This window comes from Streptopelia decaocto (assembly GCF_964273445.1).
Source record: "Streptopelia decaocto genome assembly, chromosome: 3".
Taxonomy (NCBI): Eukaryota; Metazoa; Chordata; class Aves; order Columbiformes; family Columbidae; genus Streptopelia; species Streptopelia decaocto.
The window spans coordinates 64905099-64920353 of NC_138656.1; the positions used below are offsets into that span (position 1 = coordinate 64905099).

The 15255-nt window shown below is 39.3% G+C and overlaps 1 protein-coding gene across 2 annotated transcripts in view; it reads left to right on the forward strand.

Moving 5' to 3' along the window:
* The window catches only part of PTPRK (protein tyrosine phosphatase receptor type K), a 403942-nt gene extending 395450 nt beyond the window's left edge, over nucleotides 1-8492 (forward strand). For both annotated transcript variants that reach the window (XM_082047252.1, XM_082047253.1), the window contains 5 exons: nucleotides 870-1001; nucleotides 1234-1359; nucleotides 3301-3464; nucleotides 4666-4801; nucleotides 7214-8492. In XM_082047252.1, the coding sequence (XP_081903378.1) occupies nucleotides 870-1001; nucleotides 1234-1359; nucleotides 3301-3464; nucleotides 4666-4801; nucleotides 7214-7267 (612 nt within the window). In that variant the 3' untranslated portion in view covers nucleotides 7268-8492. The remainder of the gene's footprint in view (nucleotides 1-869; nucleotides 1002-1233; nucleotides 1360-3300; nucleotides 3465-4665; nucleotides 4802-7213) is intronic.
* Nucleotides 8493-15255: the final 6763 nt, after the last annotated feature.

Sequence of the window (15255 nt, forward strand, 5' to 3'; positions counted from 1 at the left end):
ATGAGGATTTCTGCATTGCATACGGTAGCCCCAGCACTTTATATTCAAACTGGTGACTTACAATTCCATCCACCTACAAGAATATTCACCATCTTACTCTGTTTTTCAGATTAATCTGTCAGTTCTTTCTTGCTATTTCATATTTGTATTCCTTCACTGCAGAACACTTCCATGTATAGTTGCAAATTGCTTGTAGAAAACTTGTGATCTCTCCTCTTGTGCTTGCAGCTCATAATACATGTTCTGCAGGGACTTGGCCCCTCTGCTATTAGTTGCATCTCAGTTAACCTATGCAAGGCTGGAAATCCCTGTTTGCAGTTGTTTGTAATGCAGCAGACAGAAAATGAAATCTGCTGTCATGACAGGAAATAGTATTTTGTTGTTTAGCTCTGGTTTCTGCTGGAAATGGGCCCCAGTAATCCTGAAGGTCAGTTCCGTGGGTGACCGTGGCACCAAAATTTGGGATTGAGCTTAGTCCGTGGTTCAGTCACAGAGCTGACATGTAACCTGCAATGGATGGGGTGACCTTTTGAGACCTCTGCACCCCTCTCTGCAACATGAGGAGAAGGCTTCCTGCTCAGTCTCCTGGACACAGTGCCTGGAATGGAGTTGCCTGAGTCTTCAATGCCCCATGCATATATGAACTGAAACAGGTATTGGTCTGTTGCAAAGCAGAAGGCAGACCTGAGCAGACTGACCTCTTTGTTCTTACTGGAGGCAAGGATGTGTTTTTAACATCAGCTTTGGTGAAATCTGGTGTTACTGATGTCACAGCTTTGTTCTATTAATGTTTTTTCTGTTGCAGGGTTCAAGTGGAATCTATTAAGTACTTCCTCTACCAGTGCTAATAAAATCTTTTGCCTTTACAGAGCTACAGGCAGCCTGCAGCTTTTATTGTCACACAACATCCTTTACCAAACACTGTGAAAGATTTCTGGAGATTAGTGTATGACTACGGCTGTACTTCTCTTGTGATGTTAAATGAAGTCGACTTAGCACAGGTTAGTTTGGGGCATGAGTTTTCCTTGTACCGTTGCATGCTTTAATAACTCTGAATCCGCTACATTATCAAAATGTAGAGCAGTGCAGTGACTTTACAGTTGTTCTCTACTTTACAGCTACTAATTGACACATGTGGCACAGTAAAGGTTAGGTGAGATGTCTGCAGTGGAATAAGACAACACTCAAGTTGTTAACTCACTGTTTAATTATGCCCATTTTGCTCTGGCACAGGGCTGCCCGCAGTACTGGCCCGAGGAAGGGATACTGCGCTACGGTCCCATCCAAGTGGAATGCATGTCATGTTCAATGGACTGCGACGTCATAAACCGAATTTTCAGGATATGCAATCTAACAAGAGTAAGCATTATTGTAACAATATGTAACAGAAAAATATGTCATTTTTAATGCTCGCTAGGCGCTTGTGATTTTTACTTTTGAATAATAGTAAAATGCTAACATTCTCTATGACATTACCCAGAAAAAAGTCAGTCAAGCATTGATATCTAATACTGATGTCTAGTACTTTCTGTAGCTACACACTAAGCAGAGAGAGCAGTAAGGCGATTGTTGTTCCATTGCATTCTCCCTGATGAGTAGAAGATGTATGAGAAGTATTCTGTTTGCTCAGCGTACAGTGAAAGAAATATCCCTCTAATAAACAGATAGTGACAGGTATTTAATTCATAGCTTCTGTAAGATGTTTTCTGTGGTGAATCAGGAACAGGAACGCTGAGAATGGTCATGCAACCATGCACCTTCTCAGCCTCAGATGTGAGAACCACAACAGAAAAGGAAGATTGTGGCACCCTGCAAAGTGAGGTGTGAAAAAAACTCTGAAAGCTCCTCCGCCTCTGAAGGCTTCTGCACCACTGTGCCTCGACCTACATTTATCATCTTTTTCTCAACATCAGTAGCAGTGCCAGTCTTGCCTTCTTGTCAGCTCTTTCACACCTTGTACCATCTTGTCATGTTGCTGTCCTGTAGTGTTTCATGCTATTGCAGCATCTTCTCAAACCCTGTTTGCTTTGCAGTGTCCCCTTCTTTAGCTCTCCTCTGTAAATCATTTAATTAGGTTGCCTACACATCAAGAGTTACTGGTGCTTGTGCCATATGTACAGTTAAGCAGTAATCGCTATTTTATTTACCATTGCTACTTTATATCTTTCATGCAATACTGAACTTAAATGCCACCAATTCCTACTTGGAGTATATGTTTATCTTCCATTAATGCTGAGGAATATCTGCAGGGAAAACTGATTACTTTGTATACAAATATAATTTTTTTCTTTTATTTTGGTCACATTTTCATTTTTCAGAGCACAGATACCAGTTTGATTGTGGCTGGTGTTTTATCCAAACTTTTATTTTACTTATATTCTGAGCTCAGAAAAACATTTTCAGCTCTTCATGCCTTGTTTAGAAACTACAGGAAGCTAAGGGTAGGCACACTGGCAAATATTATGCCATAGTACTTTTTTGTTGTATTTTGAGACTTCCTCTTTTTTTGTTCATTTCTTGTTTTTGCTTTTTCCATTTCTTCTTTTTTATGATGTTTTGATTTTCCACTCCTCTACTTCTCTGTCTCCCATGCCTTTTCACCTTTACATCTTGCTTCTAAATATGTCTCTGCTCTGTTCTTCCTTTTCTAAAATCCACATTTCTTCTCTTTTTCATCATCTTCAGCTCCAATAAACGGAATTCTACCAGTAAACTTATTCTACCAGTTATTGAGGCCTTTCTTTTGGCAGTCTAATTCTATTCAAAGCTTTCTTCATGTAGCATCTAGCACATGGAAGGCTCAGAGACTGACAGCAAGGCTCTCATGATTATCATAGTCTGGCAAAAAGGGAAGACTACAACAAAAATAGACATATTAGTGCACCAATATTATTTTCTGTTTATTATGGGGTCAGTTCATGCGTGGGAGACAAAGGTATGTCTCTTCATTTCTATAAGTCTAAGAACTGAACAATGGTTTTATTTGGTTATTGATGTTAAAGATAAAATCCCTTGACATGTAGAATCTAGGGAATTTACCCATTTAGAAGTTGTCAGGATAGGTTATACTAGTGATTGATAAACTGTGATGTTGCCTCAATGTAGTTCCCTTTTTTTCTTCCCTTTTTTGACATCTTTCTTGAGCTCAAGTGATACAAAATAATGGAGACCCAGTGTAGATACATGTTGGAATCTGTCTGTGATATAAACACTTAGGTTTAATGTTAGCTTTATATTTTGGTTTTCTAAACCAAGATGTAAAGGTGCCATATTGACCTAAAGCCCTTTCGTTTCTGTCAGCCACAAGAGGGCTATCTGATGGTGCAGCAATTCCAGTATTTGGGATGGGCTTCTCACAGAGATGTACCAGCTTCCAAGAGGTCCTTCTTGAAGTTAATTCTCCAGGTTGAAAAGTGGCAAGAGGAATGTGAGGAAGGGGAGGGCCGGACCATCATCCATTGCCTGTGAGTAACTGGGACAAAGTCAAATTGCTGCTCTTTGAATAAGTGCTTATAAATCAGTTCTTGTTTTAAGTTCAAGCAGCATTCTTATGGCTACATTCTTTTGCATTAGGAAAGAAAAAAAAATGTATCACTGCTTCTGGTTGACCTTTGGTTAGCTTTTGCATTTGTCTGTGTCAGGTCAACGTACCATGGAAAGGAGTATTTTGGACATGATACTACAGTACATAATAGCATGTTTTTAGGTTCAAAATGTATCGATCGATTTATTCTGTGCAGTTTCCATAAGAAAGTCTTTTATGCTGAGTGCCAGATAGTTATTTTTTGTGTATTTCTTGCATAGCATGTGGTGCATTTTTTTCCAGAAGGTCTACTATATTTTGAGAGTTTTAGACTGAAAACTATGGATATGTGAAATCAGAGAAAAGTTGAAAAGTTCTGTAATACAGTACATGACCCTAAAACTATTGCTGGTAAATGCTGACTGCTTATCTGACCCTGATATTTAAATGGGAGCCGGTCTGAGAATTTTGAAAAGGTGGCATCTTCTTCTCCGTAAGCAGAGAATGACTAATCTCCCTCCTAGCTTATTTAAGATTTAAAACTTAGAAATTGAGTTATGCATTTCTCCTTACTTAAAAAAAAAAGGCTTATGTTTAAACGTTCACAGTTAACTTGCGGCCCCTTTCTGCCCACCCTTCCTGATTATCTGTGGAACCTTCTGGCTAATTCAAACTTAATAAGAAGTACCTACCTTAATTTCGTGAAAATTAAAATTAAAATAGTTCAGAAGTGTCCCCAAAGGTCAACAAGATATCAAATCAGTGATGCCTTGGCATTACTCTAGCTAGATAATCCTTATACCATAGGTTAATTTAAGTGAGTCTCTTTCCAGAACTAAGTGGAAAATGTTGTACTTGCCATTGAAATTAGTGTATTTCTAATGCCTATATAAATTATGCTATAGCATAGCTCAGCAGCGTGGTAGGCTGTAACAGAAAAATTCAAAACAAGTAATTAAAAGGAAGGTCAGAAACAGCAAATGTCTCAGACCAAACTGGCTGGAGCTGCAAGGAGATTGCTAAAGCCTGGTCTCCCTGTGGGTCTCACAAATCCATGATACTTAGAGTGAAAGAACAGAAATATGTTTTGATGTTCTCTTATGCCATAGTGACATTTAACTAGCTCTTTTCCTTGTCTACAGAAATGGCGGTGGCCGGAGCGGGATGTTCTGTGCCATCGGCATTGTGGTTGAGATGGTGAAAAGGCAGAACGTGGTGGATGTTTTCCACGCGGTGAAGACTTTGCGGAACAGTAAACCCAACATGGTAGAAACTCCGGTAAGCACCAGCCCTTGGGGGTAACAGCAAACAGCCAGCGAGCCTGAGGCTCTCTTGTTGTGTGAGCTGTGTTCTTGGTCCTGGGCCCACAAAACAGAGCAAACCTCTATTGGGCACAAGAAGAAAGCGACATTTATTGAGAATACACACAAGTCAGCATCATGAGGGGCCAGGCTAAGCATTTTACGCTACTTTTTGTAGTGGTACTGTGCTTTTCACAGAAAACATCCTGAGTTAACAGAATGCACTTTAGTCTTCCAAAATAACCTGGTCTATTTGAAGAGAAGTTGCAGCGGGTTGTGCTCATACAAACTGTCTTGAAATTTTACAGAGCAAGGCATTTCTTCTTGGTAGGAGTAAGCTGTAAAGTCCAGATTAGCTAGAGATGTGAATATTTTGCTTCTTAGTAACAACTGCTACTTTGGAAGCTGTATTGAGTAATTGTAATGTCTGTTACTCAGATTTGTAGTAGTCAAAGTGATACCTCAGAACTCTACAATCAAATACTTGAATCTAGCATGTTGCAAATGAATATATAGAATTATTTAGGTTGGAAAAGACCCTTATTATTGTTGAGTCTGACAGTTAATATAAATAATAAAAAATATAAATCTAAATTACCAAAACCACAAGACTAAAGACTTGTTTGTACAATGCCAGAACTCAAAATAACCGTCATTGTTCTGGTTAGTCTTTATGTGTACACTATGAGTGTGTATTCATCCAAGACTCTCTTCCAACCAAAATGATTCTATGTGATCACTTCAGTCACGAAAACTGAACACTGTAAAAAGTCATTAAAAAATTTGCCCAAGTGTTTTCTTTTCCTTCCTGTAGGTAAATGTGAAAGCAGGTTAGACAGTGTTTGAGAGTTTCTGCCATTTGACTCTCACACTGCCAGCAGCCAGTGTCACTTTTCAGCCAGATGGCTGCCTGCAGCATAAAAATCAGGGATGCCAATTGAAATTAAAAACATTTTGCAGTTTATGCGTAGTGAAAATTGCTTCTGACCTTGTGAACTTGCATATTGAGCAAAATGGCTGTAGCTGCCTCTTCCCATATATGCCCTTTTTTCCAGGTGTCAGTGTTTGCTTAGTATCAAGTAGTTTCTGTGGCATGATTTGCTTAATTATTGTGCATCACTTCCATCCCTTGCCACTACATAAATTAAGAAGATGGTTAAAATGTGAACAGATAGAGCATCTGTAGCAGCAGTGACACTGGGCTAGGTGTTGCTGGGTTTGCTGCAAACACTTCGCAGTCTGCTATGCCATAGACATCTGAGACACAACATGTTGAATTGCTGCCTGGATTTCAGTTCACTGCTGTGAAGAAAACAGGTCAGATCACATGGAAAATTACTCGTGTCACTGTAAAGGGAGATCAAGGTAGATTGTGTGTGTTTCTGATAAATGGTCTGTAAAGTTGTATTTAGTTTCAAAATAGGCCTGAATTCCATTGTAGCTTTAATCTGCAGTTGCTGAATTTCTGTAGTTCCGTGTGTCTGATGTATGGGTTTTTATTCAGAACTCTTGAGCAGCAACAGCTATTGAGTTGTTAGCTAGAAAACAAACCAGGAAAGCCAATGTATGACACTGTCATGTGCCCTACATTCAGCAACACGATCAGATAACAGAAGTGAGCAGTGCAATAAAGCCTTTATGATATCCCCACCACTTCCTGCTAGTGGATCACACTGACTTCCTTTGCAAACAAAAATAAATCACAAGAGCAGATTTGTTTCTTGAGATTGCAAGGACAATACAGATCGAATTCATTTCCGTGGTTTTTCTCCTCCTTGCTCTCTCCTCTCTCCATCCTCCTCCCTCTGCCCCAGTATCAGCTCTGAATAGCAGCCTTGTTCAGGAGAAATACTAACCACGGTGAAGTTTTGAGCTTCAGCTCCTCTTTTAAACATGCATCTGATCTCCCGGACGTTACATCGACGTGACCGTACAAATGGGCTGTGGGCCCAGCACAGCTTCATGTCAGAGTTCAGTATTCCTGAACCATTCCCTGGCTTTCCAAGCGGCAGGCACTCGTCAATTGCTCAGTATCAGCTGACTTAAATACAAATGTTGTATCAGAGTCGAGGTGCTTTCACTGCAAGAATGCTCTGACTGGAAGGAGAACTTCTCATGTTTGATAAACCAGTTTAGAAGCTGAAAAAAAACAGGGAAGCAAATCATTGCATTTCAGGGTCAGTTTTTTTTTCCAGCTGGTTGCTTAGGGTCATTTTTTAAATCAGAGCTGGTAATACGCTTGTGTAGTGTTTGGGGGGGAGGCATGTTAGGCTTGAAGGGAAGATTGCATAGTAGTTAGCAAAGACTATTCTTGTTTGTAGGTATTGCTGCTCAGACTTCGGAAGCTTAATTTAACAACTTCTCTTTTTATTCATCTTTCCCCTTAAAGGAACAATATCGCTTCTGCTACGATGTTGCGCTGGAGTACCTGGAATCCTCTTAATCGAAATGGATGTGACAAAGTTCACCAAATACATGAATCTCAATAAGCTGTTTTGACAACAGTTCTTGATCCTGTGAAGAAAGATTTTAGGGGAAGAGGGGGGTGGGAGGGATTTTAAATTTTAAATGCAAAGTATTTTTCTTATGAAGTTGTGTATCTTAATAATAAAAGAACTCAATCTGTTTCTATGCTTGTATACAGTATCAACATTTAGTGCCACGTAAATACTATGTAATGAAAACCAGAGTCAGAAGAGATTTGCCCAAATTAGGACTTTTCAGTGTTTGTATATGCAGCCGTCTCTCAGTTACAGTAGAGCGACCATCTGTTGCATGTATCAATATTTTCTACATGGTATTAATTTTTCTTTTTTTTTTTTCCTTTTGATACGTTGTTCAAGTACAATAACAGTGCAAATTGATAGTAGGATTCATTCTTTATACGTTTCAAGTGTTGCATATATATATTATATATAGTAAAAAAAAAAAAACTGGCTTATTTTGTTTTAATGTGCAATGATGGCTGGATCACATAAAGATCTTTATAAAGAAACTTAAACATAAGCCAAAGACTCAAGTGTAAATATGTCTATATGGAGAAAGCACATGTATTTATTGTTTACTTGCATTCCTTTTTTGATGGCTGAAAAAAGAAGAATCATTTTTCTTGAAGAAAGCTTTTTTTGCTGAAATCAAGTGTAAACAATTTTTGTAGTTTATTTTTTGTATGTTTTAGTGTAAGTAGAAGACATACTTTTTATGCATAGACCAAGAAACATTGGTATAGTGGTTTTGTTGTGTACATGCTTGTGATTCAGATCCATGTAAACAACTCGCTTATATAGAAGGTCTTTAACTACAGGACCAAAATCAAAACATTTTCCTGAAAATGTATAGTTTTTCACAGTTGCATTAGCTAAGCACTGATCAAAAAACTATGTAAGGAAGGGCGCACATCAAAATGGCCTTGCCTATGACTTGCACAACATTGGATGAAATTTTTAAGCACCATTAAAATTGTAAAGGAACCAATTGTTTAAGAAAGCATTGAAGCACAGGTCAACAGGAGAACTGCGAGACAAATGGATGGCTCTGCACATGCCCTCCAGGGTAAAAAAGTATTTGTTTAGCAAATTGTAAAATTAAGCAATGTTTATTTTGCTGTTTACGAACATGTAAGCTTTGCTTCCAAGAAAGCAAAATTTGAATAAACTAATGCCAGATTCTGATTATAGTTGTGGTGTACAAAATATTACTGTGCTTTCACTTAGCTTGTATCCATTTGTTCACAGGGTTTCCTATATTTTACCAGCTAAAATCATTCCAGTCTCTTGTTGGTCTTTTTTAGAACTGACAGTAAAATGATAAGGTGCTTTTAAATATTCTGTAAAGTAAGAGTGAATTAAACTTTTATTTAAAATTATTTTATATTATTTCCTATTTTGATACCCTCTCACTTACTGTCCTTGTTAAGGAGTCATTCTTGTCTGAAAGACAAGGAAAATCTCAAAAGGAAATGATATTATTTTTCATCCCAGTGTTTCAGGGAGTATTTCAGAAGACTCCATGTCATCTGTATGCCCTAAGTTTCTTCCTTCATTTCAGACGTGGAATTATCCATGCAACACTATAAATGGCAGATATATATTTACAGAAACGCTACTTCTCAGATTTTTTTCAGTGCCTCCATCAGTATTGCATAGTTCCACCTCTTCCAGATCTAAAAAAATGTCTTTTTCTTTTGTCACCCATTGGTAGTTCATACCTGTGAACAGCAAGGTAAACAAATCAGGTTTTGAAAAAAGTTCTCTGGGTCTTGGTTCTTAATACTCAAAATTGTTCTTTTTTTTTTTTATTTTTGCAACATTGGAAAGGGGATTAGAAGGTGCAGGCAACAGAACTGCAACATTCCCAGCTTTCTCTGTGAGGCCATGGCGCTCAGCTTGCTTTGGCAAAGTACTGAATGTATAATCTAAAGCTAGCTGTATCATCACCACATTTTGTGGAAACAACACACCGTCTCCATAAACTGATGCATCCTGCCTGTTAGACATGTGTCTGGGACTAAATGAATTGGACTCTGGAAGAACCTTCTGCTGGGTGTGAGAAAATTAGTCTAGAAATCTAGATTAATTTTTTGACAGATAAGTAGTTCTTAGGGTTGTGGAAGGCAAAAGCCACATTCCATACTGACCAGAGTGATTTATATGGTTGTGAGATTTTTTTTTTGGTGTTGGTTGGTTGTTTTGGGTTTTGTTTGGTGGAGGGTTTAGGTTGTTGGGTTTTTTTGGGTGGTTTGGTTTTGTTTTCTTTCCTAATAAAAAACATGGCTTTACCATTAGGCTGAATGAATAGCTATTTTCAGGGAGAGCTGCTGTGTTGGGGACAGTGGGCTCCAACCCCATCAGTATTTCGCAATACTGTTAAGATGTTTGTGTCCAGATTCCCCTGTACATTAAGCATGACTGGCACGAATGCCAGTAGGTATGCTGGCACCACAGTGCACTGTGCTTGCATGGGAGTCCGCCATGGGAGCATCTCCCTCAGCTAGAAAGTTTTATAGCTACCAGTGGATATTCTGCAAATGGGAACTCTGCCTGTGGTCAAGTACTCTGACAGTCACGTAATTTCTGTAACTGTAGCTGACTGTGGTGACCTAATGAGCTTTTGCAATAATGTAATTGAATGGGACGTTCTTCCTTGCAAGGCCAGGGAAAAGTATACACGGGGAACATGGTGTGTGCGAAGCTGACCAGAAATATTCTCCAGTCATGGTATATGTTGGGGGTCTCTTAGGCTAAAGACAATATTAGGATCAGCTTTTCAGTATAAAATCAGGAAGAGAGTTTGCTTTTGTTGTGGCAGCTCTGTTTTCCCAGATAGGTACTGCTCTAGTGTCCTTCTCTTACACCTGTATGAGACAAGAAAGAGAAGTGGGATGACTATGAAAACCTACCCCAGCAGATGATCAGGTGTTGCTCATAAAGGGACTGTGTAGTGGAGGAAGAGAAATATTCCTGACCTTGGGCACTTGAAGAAGGAAGCATTTTACTCCCTGAGGCAGAGAAAAGCTGCCAGCACCACTATCACAATGTGTCAGCAACTCCTGCCCTGAGGAAGTCCATAGGTTTCCAGACTCAAAATCTTACTGCTGGCTACTGCCCTTGCTGAAATATTAGCACAGACTCAGTCAAGTGGCTACAGTGTCAAGGTACATGGGCTTTGCTTTCCTCAGCAGCATGAAATGAAGCCAACAAGCAGTGAACATGGAGAGAGCAAATGGGCATCAAGTTAGAGTACAAAGAAGAGGCACGAAAGAGGCACTCATCTGTGGCGGAGTGCGAGATGGTTCAAATTTGAAATGAATGAAGTTGAAGCTGATCCAAAGTCACACAACAAAAGGAATGAAAGGAGTGTAAAAGCCATAAAAACATGATTGCTCTGTGCAAGAAGATACTCTGCTCTAAAACTGAGAAGTGATGAATCCAGTGTCCTAGTCTCTGTAGCTGCTAGTGGACGGAGTTCTGAGTGCCGCCTTGATTGATGATGGCTTTAGTTCATTTTCTGTAGAACAGTAACCGAAGAGGTAACTTAAGGATGTGTTCAATCTGTCTGAATTTTCCCAAATAACTGGATTTTAGGATCCAACACTGAAGGACCATATCATGCCTTGAGTACCTTAAATCCTTCGAAGTGTTTAAAGCAATGTCACAGAGATCAAAGATTGCTGAAACAAGAGCCACAAAATCTCAGCACCCTGTATGGAGAGAGGCTCCCCGCCCCCTTTTTTTTTTAAGCCCTCTGAGTCTGTCTTCCCAGTTCATAGTGATGCAGTTCCAGCAGAAACAGGTGTGAAGAGACCCAGCTTTTGAACTTTTATCTGGGTCCTCAGAGATCAGGCCCCAGCTGGTTGAAGAGATCCTAGAATTTACATTTCCTGCTTCCTGGGTAAATGCTGCCATCAAGAAACAACAGCTTTGAAATAGGCATTGCCTTCCTGGAAAATGGTCACAGGCAAAAGTTTGAAGCTTAAAGTTTAGTATTCTCAGTATATGCAAGCAGTTACTGGAATTTATTTCATTCAGAAAGTCACTCATGTAATAGAATTAAGTAGTTTATGGTACATCCTTGCCTTGCCCAAGGTAGTACGTTAAGAAACACAGTATTCTTTAGAGAGACACAAAAGCAAATGCTACTGCAGCAGTGTGCTATTTCCAATGAGTGAACAGTTTCCAAAATCAAAGGTCTAAAAAAAAGCAAACTGGGGAAGCAAGGGCAGGCAAGTGCTATGTCACTGGGCCTTCAACGTGAATTGAAATGTTAAAGGACAAGGAAGGGGAAGCCTGAGAAAAAATGTTGCAGAATCATTGCATGGCCAGGCCACCTGGACTGACAAATGACAGTATAAAGGGCCTCTTTTAAGCTTCCTTCTGCTGCTGCGTCAGAAGAAACCCTGAGATCTTGAAATAAGTGTAAGAGCTGCTTTTATAGTGCCCTGCTCTCTACTGAAAAGAAAAGTAACTCATTTTCTGCTGTACTTTCCTGTGTCACGTAGAGAACTGAATTGAGTGATCCTAATCTCACAAAAGAACCTTTGTGGTGATTTATTGCTAGTGCTCTTATTTTGTTAAACTGTCAAAGGTCTTGTAACCTCTGCAGATCCAGGATAGTCAAGGGTATCTCTGCATATTCACCTATGTCTTTATCTTCTGAGGTTGACTAATCAGCTAGTAACAGATTGTATATACTGGGGATGAGACTTCCAGAATATACAGAGGTTTAGTCCCATACATTTTCCTTGTCTTTGTTATTTTTTTTTTTAACTGGAAGCTGTGTTTGAACAACATTTGAGATGCTGACAATATAGAAGAAATATTTCTGAATTATTTTAAGTTTGCTGGATGCTTTTTCTTCAAGCCTGAGTAAAAGAATGATGTGGAATGGTATTGGTGGTTGACAGGCATAAATGTTATTTTGGCCCACGCTTCTCAGAAATTAGTTCTTTCCCTGCTGTTGGGTTTAGACTCCTAATTTATGCAGAGATTGACATGTGTGATGAAAGGCACAATAGGGTGCTTACCTAATAATAATGTTTATTAACTGTGTCTTGGCCAACAAAGAACAGATGTTTCTGTGCCTTGTTGAGATACAAAAGCTTGATTACAGTGGTCTTTTGTAACCCTTCTAGCTTCCATCTGGATCAGAAAACAGTCCTGACTTCACAAATCATACCAAGATAAATTTGAAATCCCCATGTGCTCAGGGATTTTTCACATCGTCACTAAGCAACAACAAAAACTGAAGACTATGTTAAATAAAAAAAAAAGCAACAAAACCTCACCTTCTGGACATGAAACCAAAGCATGATCTTTCTGCAAGCCTTGGAATACCCTGGAGCTTTTTGGTAATGAGCACAAAATGGCATCTGGCAAACCACAGTACCAGCAGATTGTGATAATATGTGTGCATTTTCCTGCCAGGTGCAAACCGGTGTGAGCTCTTTCCATTTCATGGTGGAAAACTTTTGTCTTTCTTTTGTGTATCTGATATTCTGTAGAATAATAACTGAAATTACACAGTATTTTGCCAAGTCCTGAAATTCTGAAGAAAGTTACTGTCTTTTTGCACTCCAATAGCAAACGTGAAAGCAGAGGTTATAGTATCTTTACTCTTGAGGTAACCAGAGTGAGTTGTTCTTTGTAGAGCTCATAAAGCCAAACTATTATAAGTTTCAACAGAAATTTGATTTGCTACAAATTCTATGTGTAGACTTAAGTTATACCTGGTGAAATCCCAGTTCATTTGTGGTGAAGGACTTTAAGAGTCATTTCTCATGTTTTATTAACCTTTCTGATCCACTTGCTATATCCCTGAGCAGGCAAAATAGAAAGCCTGTCTGGACCCACAGTCCAAACTATCTTCAGCACAGAAACTGGTTCTGTAGCCTTTTTCCCCAGTTTCAGGATGAAGTTGTTACGAAACTTGTGAACTATACAGATTAGGAACAAAAAATGCTTGAAACTGCCTGCTGAAGAGGTGTATGCATTCATTTTGAGTTAGGCAGAAATTATAGACTTAGGAAGCTGCGACACTGCTGTGACCTTTTCTGTTGCACAAAATCATATCATTGAAGCTTCAGTTGATGCTGTTTAAACTGTATAAATAGGTTGCTGCTTAGTTTTATCTTCTGAAATGATCAAGGTTTCCAGCTTACCTTGCATCAAGAAATACAGCAGTGTTTGAGCAGCAGTTCTCACAGGTCAGATAACTTCAGGGATGAGGGTAAAAATGGAGCATAAAAGCACTAGGCGTAGTATAAGTTCTTTTAATAGTTCTCCTCCAGTGAGTTGAGCTGGTTCAGCTAGTGTGACAGTGAGCTGTAATTACAGCTGTGAGAAAATAGCTGTGTGGTTTTGTCTGTGGCCAAGGCTTTTAGCAACTTCTTTAAAAAACAGGGAAGAAGTGTAGGCTTTGTTTCTACTTCAGTGTGCCATCCTTTCAGGCACTTGTTTACTTCAAGTAATAGCCTTGCTTAACACAAACCCTTTCTACCATAGTCCTTTAAGTAGTCAGAGTCACAGCCTGCAGCAGCCTCTGTCCTTAAAGGCAAGTAAATTGTTGGTATGTGGATTAGAAGGTATGATGGATGCTGTAGTGCATTCAAGGGCGAACTGCAATGGGCCCAAGGAACAGGCCTTTTGCTGTTGCAGAGCGGGATTTATAAACCTTGTGCAAGAGAAAGAGAATAAAATAGTCAGTGAACTGATCGCAACCAGCATGAAGATAGGAATCTTGTTCACTGGTTATTTGGGCAGCAACATGGAAAGCACTGGCTTTGGATCTAAGCAGAGGCAGGATTGACCTCAGCACCTTCTCTACTGTTAAACCAGAGCCAAATGCTACTTCACAGGCTTGTTTCCGATGCTTGTTTTTAACATAGTTATGGTTTGGTTGGGTTTTTCCTTTCTTAGAAGAAGAAAAATTATACTGAGAAAAGCAACGTTAGAGACTGGGGGTTGAGAGAGGAAACATTTGGAGAGAGCACTCTAAGACAGCTGCTTGACTATGGCCTCAGGCGAGCCACTGTAAAGGAAGTTTTTGAAGACTGAGAAGAATTCTGACTGTCTTGAAAACAAAAGCCAGCTTGCTAAATTAAATAGCTTCAGAGTCCTATGCCATTTAGTGTTTGGGGAAAACTGCAAAAATTGAGTGGGGGAGGAACACATGCCCTGCAAGTTGTTATCTGTGTTTACAGTCCAGCATGCCAAAATAAAAATTTAATTAGCAGATGGCCCTGGAAAAGAAGATAATAAAACGTGACAATTACTTTGATGATATGCACACACAAGCCTGCATTTTCCGTGTCTTTGAAGTCTTTAAGTAACACACCTGTTTAGTCATTCAAAGAATCATCACAGTATCATGATATTCTGATTTTGCTCATTACCTTGAGTTTCCCAGTGAGGTGTCTGTTCTGGGCTTGGCACAGACCACACAACCATTGAAGGAAGACAGATACTCATATATTTTCAATACTGTGTTTTTCAGGGTAGACTCTAAACTCTTAGCTGATTGTTTTTCTTCTTCCAGTGGTCTTTGTACATGACTGGGATCCAACAAATGTATCCCTTTCCAAAACGTAGTTTAGGTTGCTCAATTTTCTTGTTTCTATTTTTAATTCTTGTTTTCAGTGATGTTCTTTCTCTCCTCTACTCTTTTATATTCCACATTTTATCACAGGCTGAAGCTAATTAGGCAGGGATGGGACATGGTATTATCTCTGTAACACATTTCTACTTCTCAGCAGAAAAGATTTCACATCCCTCCCTCCCATCTCACCTGAGCCAGGATCAGCTGACATTTCTGAAAGTAAGCTTCTTGCTGTTTGTCATTCAAAGTCTGTTGTGTGTTAAGCAAGATGACAATAACTTAATTACAACGCGAAGAAACTGCAACTGCTCTTCTGTTCCTTCCAGTGCTTCTTTGGCG